The 7,970-nt window shown below is 65.9% G+C and overlaps 2 protein-coding genes across 2 annotated transcripts; both read left to right on the forward strand.

Moving 5' to 3' along the window:
- Window positions 1-133: 133 nt before the first annotated feature.
- On the forward strand, window positions 134-2,085 carry LOC116239565 (epidermal differentiation-specific protein-like). Its single transcript, XM_031609687.2, has one exon. The coding sequence runs from the start codon at window positions 903-905 to the stop codon at window positions 2,028-2,030; it is 1,128 nt and encodes a 375-aa protein (XP_031465547.2). The 5' UTR covers window positions 134-902; the 3' UTR covers window positions 2,031-2,085.
- A 655-nt stretch (window positions 2,086-2,740) lies between these two features.
- QARS1 (glutaminyl-tRNA synthetase 1) lies at window positions 2,741-7,355 on the forward strand. Its single transcript, XM_031606712.2, has 23 exons — window positions 2,741-3,064; window positions 3,139-3,248; window positions 3,337-3,412; window positions 3,499-3,563; window positions 3,648-3,701; window positions 3,839-3,896; window positions 4,040-4,111; window positions 4,189-4,274; window positions 4,400-4,486; window positions 4,589-4,688; window positions 4,805-4,883; window positions 4,973-5,081; window positions 5,152-5,282; window positions 5,403-5,495; window positions 5,569-5,706; window positions 5,779-5,866; window positions 5,943-6,086; window positions 6,157-6,261; window positions 6,386-6,478; window positions 6,550-6,677; window positions 6,778-6,844; window positions 6,933-7,058; window positions 7,135-7,355. Exons 1-23 carry the CDS (start codon window positions 2,782-2,784, stop codon window positions 7,183-7,185), a joined length of 2,343 nt encoding a protein of 780 aa, XP_031462572.2. The 5' UTR covers window positions 2,741-2,781; the 3' UTR covers window positions 7,186-7,355.
- The last annotated feature ends 615 nt before the right edge of the window (window positions 7,356-7,970 follow it).

A 7,970-nucleotide genomic window follows, 5' to 3' on the forward strand; every position in this document is an offset into this window, starting at 1 on the left:
CCCGGCTTGGGATGGTGGCACCTGGTTGGGAGGAGCTGGATGGGGGTGGTGGCACTGAGGGGCTGTGGAGAACCTCTCGTTGTGGGGTTATAGAGGCAGCTGCTGCCCTGAGCCCACCTGGCCGTGGGAAGATTGTGGGGCTGAGAGTTGTCTGAGCCCCAGGGGGTGTCAGAGGTGTATGCTCCCCAGGAGGTCCGTGGGCATCCTGCCCTGCAGTGAGGTTAGGGATGTCCCCACCATGAGGGACAAGGAGGGAACAGTGGCACTGCCTGCCCAGGCCATCCCTGCGTCATGCCTTGTCACACCACCACACCGTGTCATATGGCTCTGTTGTAACACCCTGTGCCGTGCCATGGTGGGTGATACGCTGTGCTGTGCCAAATGGCTGTGCTGTGCCAAGTGGCCGTGCTGTGCCAGGTGGCCGTGCTGTGCCAGGTGGCCATGCTGTGCTATGCCAGGGGCCTCACTGAGCTCCAGCAGGACTGGAGTGCAGTGGGGTCTCAGTCTGGGACACCGGTTGGTGCCACCGCTGCACCCTCTCACCCCACCACGGTGATCCAGCCATTCCGGCCCCACCACCATCTCACACCATAATTAGTGCAGGCAGGGCGGAAGCACCCCTGCTAATTGCCGGTGACTCGTTAACGCTGGAGCGCCATGTGCTTGGGGTGCGGCAGGACTATCCGGCAGGGCTGGTCTGCGGGCATCCCGCTGCGCCGTGCGGGTCTGCGGGGCCGTGGCAGGGCCCTCGTGTCACGGCATGTCACAGCCCTGCGATAAAAGCGGCGGCTGCGGGGCGGCGTTGGGGCACGGCGGCGGAGACGGTGAGAGCAGAGGCAGCGGGCCGGGCAGGGAAGGGAAGCGGGGAGAGGAGGTGCCAGGGCTCTCGGCCACGCAGCGCCATGAACAAGATCACGGTGTACGAGCGTGCCGACTTCGAGGGGTTGAGCCGTGAGTTCACCTGCGACGTGCCTGACCTGCATGAGCTGGATTTTGGCGACTGCATCGCCTCGCTGAAGGTGGTGGGGCAGCCCTGGATCGCCTACACCCAGCCCAAGTACGAGGGCGAGCCGCACGTCTTCGAGGAGGGTGAGTACGCGGCCGTGGAGCGGCCCAACAGCTTCTCGGCGCTGCGCCTGGTGCACCACGACCTGCTGGACCCACAGATCACCCTCTACGAGCGGCCCCACCTGCAGGGCGCCTGCAAGGTGGTCAGCGAGGAGACCAACTTGGCGTACGGGTACTTCAATGACCGCGTGGCCTCGCACGTGGTGCAGCGCGGGGTCTGGCTGCTCTACCAGCACCCCAACCGCGGCGGCTGGCACTGCTTGGCGTGGCCCGGGGAGCGCGTGGACGACTACGGGGCGCAGCTGCACTTCCAGGCCCGGCTGTCCCACCTGCGCCCGCTGCGGCCCGGCCGCCCCACGGTCACCGCGCAGCTCCTGTGGGACCAGAAACGCATAGAGGCGGAGCGGGAGGTGCTGGTGGATGAGATCGTGGGGGTGAACGAGACCGAATCGGAGCAGGCGCTGGCGGCCGGCAGCACGCGGGAGTACAGCACGACGCTGTGGCAGAGCTTCCGCTTCAGCAACTCCACCAGCCTGCGGGCCGGGCTCTCCTTCACGCTGGCCGTGGAGGCCAGCAACGTCTTCACGGTGCAGAAGGACCGCAGCGAGTCGTGCACGCGGAGGGAGCGCAGCGAGGTGGCCCTGCCCGCCAAGGTCCCACCGCGCACGCAGCTCACCATCCACGTGCTGCGCAAGGAGGTGACGCTGTCGGTGCCCGTGCTGCTCACCATCACGCAGAACGAGGCGGTGCGCACCGAGATGGGGGAGTACCGCAGCGTGTCGGGCACCAACGTCTGCGCGCGGTTCAGCATGAGGCCGCTGTCCGCCGCGGGCACCAGGAGGGAGGAGCAGACGGGGGCTGCGGCGGGCACTGAGCAGGCGCGCGGCGTGGAGATGGGGCGGGTGGCGGGCGTAGGGATAGAGCCAGGGGACAACGTGGAGCAGGTGCCCACCAGGTGCTGAGTGGCCGTGCCAATAAAGCCCTTTCTGAATTGCAGTGCTGGCAGTGGTGTTGTGGACGGGAGTGGGTATCCTGGGGTGCCACAGACTGAGCACGGCGCTGTGGGACGGCTGCAGTGGGTGGGTGTGGGCATAGAGGTCAGCTGGGGTGCTGGGGCGCGGGAGGGGACGTGGGAAGGGACGTGGATGGCTGTCCCCGTGGATGGGGACCTAAGGAGAAGTACAGGAGGATTGGATCGCCGTGGGAACACAGTGAGGGGGGACATGGGTGGCTGTGAGGGCGTAAGAGGGGTGCAAGGAAGAGAGAAGCGGCTGTGGGGACACAACGTGGAGGACACAGGGGGCAGGGGTGGCCGTGGGGACGCAATGTGAGGACGAAGGGAGGAGACGGGTGGCCGTCTGAAGCATAGGGTGGACATGCGGGGCCGCAATATGCGTGCCCGTCGATGACAAAAGAGACCGAGAGCCGTCCTCAGGGTCCGCCCCCCACCGCCCCCCGCAGCTCCGGGGACGCCCCTACCAGCCCCCGGCCCCGCCCCGGGCCTGCCCCCCACGTGTCCTCCGCGGGCAGCGGTCCCTTTAAATGATGCAACCATCCTTCCGCCTGGCCACGCCCCCCTGATCTCCGATTCGCGAAGCTTGCTAGGAGTTTCCTCATTCCATTGGCCGAAACGAGGGGCACTCTCCATTGATTGGCTCGTCGGGGAGGGCGGAGCGGCGCGAGGCCCCGCCCCAGCAGGCGGGCAGCGGCAGCATGGCGGCGATGGCGGCGGCGGAGGAGGCGGAGGTGCTGAACTTGTTTACCGGCATCGGGCTGACCGAGGCCAAGGCCCGCGAGACGCTGCGCAACGCCGCGCTGAGCGCGCAGCTCCGCCAGGCCGTTCTGCAGGCCCGCGCCGCGCTGGGCTCAGGCCTGGATAAAGCCACCGGCGCTCTGCTGTACAACGCGGCCGCCCGGCTCCGCGACCCGGACCGCTTGGCCTTCGTGGTGGGGTACATCGGGCGGAGGGAGATCCGCACCGACCAGCAGTTGGGCGGTACGGAACGGCCTGGGGGGTGGGGGAGCGGGGCAAGGTGCCGGGGGCTGGTGCTGAGCGCGCTGTGGCCGCAGCCGCCCTGCAGTACCTCCGCAGTCACCCGCTGGAACCGCTGGAAACGGCCGACTTCGAGCGGGCGTGCGGCGTGGGGGTGCGGGTCAGCCCCGAGCAGATCGAGGAGGCGGTGAGTGGGGCCGTGGGGGGCGCGGAGCGGGAGTGGATGAACGGGGAGGGTCGGGCCGTGCTCCCCGCTCAGCCCCCGGGGTCCGCAGGTGGAGGCCGTGGTCAGCCGGCACCGGGAGGAGCTGCTGGCGGAACGGTACCACTTCAACACGGGGCTGCTGATGGGTGAGTGCGGGGCTGGGGGATGGAGGTGGGCCTGGGGGTCTTCTTGAAGCCCCCTGGGCCGCGCCCCACGCTGCGTGCCCCAACAGCGGAGGCGCGGAGCCGGCTGCAGTGGGCGGATGGAAAGAGCATCAAGAACGAGGTGGATCTGCAGGTGGGTGCTGGGCACTGTGGCACGACGTGCCCTGGGCCGCCCCGAGCACGGGACGCCCCGTCAGACCGCCTTCACTCCACCCAGGTGCTGCATTTGCTGGGACCAAAGACAGAAGCTGATCTGGAAAAGAAACCAAAGGTGATGTGGAAGGGCCGTGTGCTGGTTCCTGAGTGGCCGTAGCCGCCATCACAGGACAGTGCTATTGGTGAGGTGGGCAGGGCTGGAGGAAGGTAAGTGCGCAGTGGGTGCTCAGGCTGCTGTGCTTGTCCCTGCAGGCTGCCAAGGCCCGGCCAGCCCCAGTGGAGAAGCAGAAGGCGCCCGTGGTGGAGAATGGTGAGTGGCTCCGTCGGAGCTTCCCCAGCCCTTTGGTCCCAGCAGCCCCCGGGCTGTGGTCAGGCATCGCTGCACTCAGTGCAAGCACAGGCTGTCCTCTGTCCCACCGGGCAGTGCTGGCTCAGCCCTGTCTCTCCCCATAGGTGAGGTGGGCATGGAGACAAAGTCGCTGCTGGAGCAGCTGCGAGGAGAAGCTCTGAAATTCCACAAGCCAGGTGAATGCGAGGAGGCACTGCCTGCAGGCTGCCAGGCTTGGCACAGTGCTGCAGCACTGACCACACCGTCCCCACAGGAGAGAACTACAAGACGGAGGGCTATGTGGTGACACCCAACACCATGGCTCTGCTGAAGCAGCACCTGGCGGTCACGGGTGGGCAGGTGAGGTCGGGTCTTCGAGCACAGTGACTCCCTTGAGGGTGACATCGTTGTGTAAGGCTGCAGCGGGCACTGGGGAGGCACAAGGCATGGGGATTGTGTCAGTGCCTTCTCCTTTCCCCATGCAGGTGCGGACGCGGTTCCCTCCTGAGCCCAACGGTATCCTGCACATCGGCCATGCCAAGGCCATCAACTTCAACTTTGGTTATGCCAAGGTGAGCACTGCATAGCCCTGCAGCCTGCTTCCATCTCAACGCGTCCTCTGGTTGTGTCCAGGCCCTGTGGGGAGCAACTGCTTACTCTTCTCACTTCCCCAGGCCAATGGGGGAATCTGCTTCCTGCGCTATGACGACACCAACCCTGAGAAGGAGGAGGAGAAATACTTCACAGCCATCCGGGAGATGGTGGAGTGGCTTGGTAGGGCTTGTACTGGGGAGAGCAGGATGGGGCTGGCATGCTGATGGGAACATCTGTGCATGCAGCTCCTGCTGCCAAGCCCTAGTGATGGCTCAAACCTATCCTGTCTCCCCCAGGCTACCAGCCCTATGCTGTGACCCATGCCTCAGACTACTTTGACCAGCTCTACACCTGGGCTCTGGAGCTCATCCGCAGGTGAGTGTACTGTGGCGGTGCCCAGGGATGGCTGCCCCTTGCCCGGGGTGGGCTGCTTATGTCCACATGGCCACATGTCCTCCCTGCAGGGGACAGGCCTACGTCTGCCATCAGAAGGTTGAGGAGATCAAGGGCCACAACCCACCACCATCACCGTGGCGGGACCGGCCTGTGGAGGAGTCACTAGTGCTCTTTGAGGTACTCTCAGCCAGGGACCGTGTGCCCATGGGGTGCAGGGCCCAGCTGATGGCCTTTCCCCGCCCTGCAGGACATGCGAAAGGGGAAGTTTGGGGAGGGGGAAGCCACGCTGCGAATGAAGCTGGTGATGGAGGATGGGAAGATGGACCCCGTTGCCTACCGTGTCAAGTTCACTCCGCACCACCGCACCGGGGACAAGTGGTATGGAGAGCCCACAGCGTCCCACAAGATGTGCCAGGGACGGGTCTGTGTGTGCTTGGAGCAGGGGGGGATCTTGGGAGAGGAATGGGGAGGCTGGGGCAAAGTTCACACGCCCTGTAGGTGCATCTACCCGACATATGACTACACACACTGCCTCTGCGACTCCATCGAGCACATCACGCACTCCCTCTGCACCAAGGAGTTTCAGGCCAGGTGAGCACCGTGCACAGCCCTGAGCAGGGGTCACCACGTCCTTGTGGCTGAGCCGGGCTGTGCTTCCTCGCAGGCGCTCCTCCTACTTCTGGCTGTGCAACGCGCTGGACGTGTACTGCCCTGTGCAGTGGGAATATGGCCGCCTCAACCTGCTCTACACTGTTGTCTCCAAGAGGAAGATCATCCGCCTGGTGGAGACTGGGGCTGTGCGGTAGGGGTGGACCAGCAGACAGAGTGGCTGTCGCTCAGGGCGTGCTGGGTTGTCACAGCAGTGTTTTCTCAGGGACTGGGATGACCCGCGGCTCTTCACGCTGACTGCCCTGCGCCGGCGAGGCTTCCCTCCTGAGGCCATCAATAACTTCTGTGCACGGGTAGGCACTACAGAATGAGGCATGTGGAAGTGTCCCCCTAGCCAGCAGAGTGACAGCAGAGCATTCCATCCCACAGGTTGGTGTGACAGTGGCCCAGGCGACGATGGAACCGCACTTGCTGGAGGCGTGTGTAAGGGATGTGCTGAATGAGCAGGCCCCCCGCGCCATGGCTGTGCTGGAGCCTCTCAAGGTCACCATCACCAACTTCCCGGCCCCCCAGGTGAGGCTGCTGTGGTCTGGGCTGGGTGCAGGGGTCCTGGGGCAGCGTTCACCCCCTTCCTGTCCCCCAGACAATCGACGTCCTCGTGCCCAACTTTCCTGCTGATGAGAGCCGGGGCTTCCACAAAGTGCCCTTCCAGTCCATTGTCTACATTGAGGAGACCGACTTCAAGGAGGTGAGTTGGGCACAGTGCCACTGAGTGTGGCAGCAGAACAGGGAAGGGGACACAGTCATGGGGACTGAGCTGGAGGGGGGGATCTGTGCTGCACCCCCTCCTGCAGCAGTGTATCCTCTCGCAGGAGGCGGACAGGGGCTACAAGCGCCTGGCCCTCGGGCAGCCAGTGGGGCTGCGGCACACCGGCTACGTCATCGCCGTGCAGAACGTCATCAAGGTGCGTGGCCCTGGGCAGGGGGGCTGTGGGCCAGAGCTGTCCCCTGATGGCTCCTCTTCCCCCCACCCCAGGATGCCCATGGGCGTGTCATTGAGCTGGAGGTGACCTGCACCAAGTCGGATGCAGCGGAGAAGCCCAAAGCCTTCATCCATTGGGTGTCAGAGCCGCGGGTGTGCGAAGTACGGCTGTATGAGCGGCTGTGAGTACCGGGGCAGCACGGCATTGGTGTCACCTGGCCACTGTCACCCCACCACGGGGTGCTGCTGCCCCACAGCCCCTTTGGCTGAGTCTCATTGCAGGTTTTTGCACAAAAATCCTGAGGACCCTTCGGAGGTGCCGGGTGGATTCCTAAGCGACCTCAACCCCGTGAGTGCTGCAGCCCTCATGTCCTCAGCATTGGCACAGAGAGAGGCTGAGGGTGCTGACAGTGCTGTTCCCCCCCCTTCTCCCCCAGGACTCCCTACATGTGGTGGACAATGCCCTGGTTGACAGCTCTGTCTTTGAGGCCCGGCCTTTTGATAAGTTTCAATTTGAGCGCCTGGGCTACTTCTCAGTGGATCCTGACAGCACTGACAGCAAGGTGAGCCCTGGGGCGGGGGGCAGCACACCGGGCAACCTTGGGAGGCTGCGGTGCTCTGAGCCCTGCCTGTCCCCAGCTGGTGTTCAACCGGACTGTGACGCTGAAGGAGGACCCCGGCAAAGCCTGACCCCTGCTGCCACACTGCTGCCTCTGTGCTCCCCAGCCAGGGGAAGGCTCCTGGGAGAGGCAGGATGGAGCCCAGCCCCACGCCCTCTCACCAAGAGCCGCAGCTGCCTTAGCACAGCCCCGCGGGGACGTGCCGGTGTCACCTCAATAAAGTGGAGCATCGCAGCCTGGTCCCTGTGTTCAGCCCTGGGGTCAATGGCAGTGGGGGGGCGGGGACACATATCCCGTGGGCCGGGTGGTGCTGCGGCACGGTGTGCCGCTGCGTGGGGATACAGACTGCAGCGCTGACGGGAGGTGCGCGCTGGGGATGTGTACAAACAGCGGCCGCCGTCCCGCGTTAAGGTGGACTCGAGTGGGGCGAGCCCTGCCGGGCCCTGGGCTGGAGGTCCCCGGGGAGGCCCCGCGGTCCCGGTTCGTCCCCTCGCCGCTCTGTATCCCCGGCCCCCTCGGGGCTGGCCGTAGGGTGTGGGAGTCTCCGTCCGTCCCCGTGGGCCACCTTAAGCAGCCGTGGGGCCGCACCGCGCACACGGACGCGTTAAAGCAGCCTCAGGCAGCGTTCTCCTCCCGATCCCGGCGCGGAAACAGCGGGGCTGGGACAGCCGCGCGGCCCGCGGCCGGCACCGACACCCGCCCGTGGGCGCCCCGTGGGTCGGAGCCTGCCCGCAGCCTCGCGGGTCGGCCCGCAGCCCCGTGCTCTGCCCCGGCCGGACAGGAGGCGCTGCGTCCCCAGCCCCGCAATGCCGCAAGCCGCGGTGCCGGAGCCGTCCCGGTCGCGCCCCACGCGCG

The sequence above is a fragment of the Phasianus colchicus genome, chromosome 11 (genome assembly GCF_987193195.1).
Source record: "Phasianus colchicus chromosome 11, bPhaCol1.hap1.1, whole genome shotgun sequence".
Classification (NCBI taxonomy): Eukaryota; Metazoa; Chordata; class Aves; order Galliformes; family Phasianidae; genus Phasianus; species Phasianus colchicus.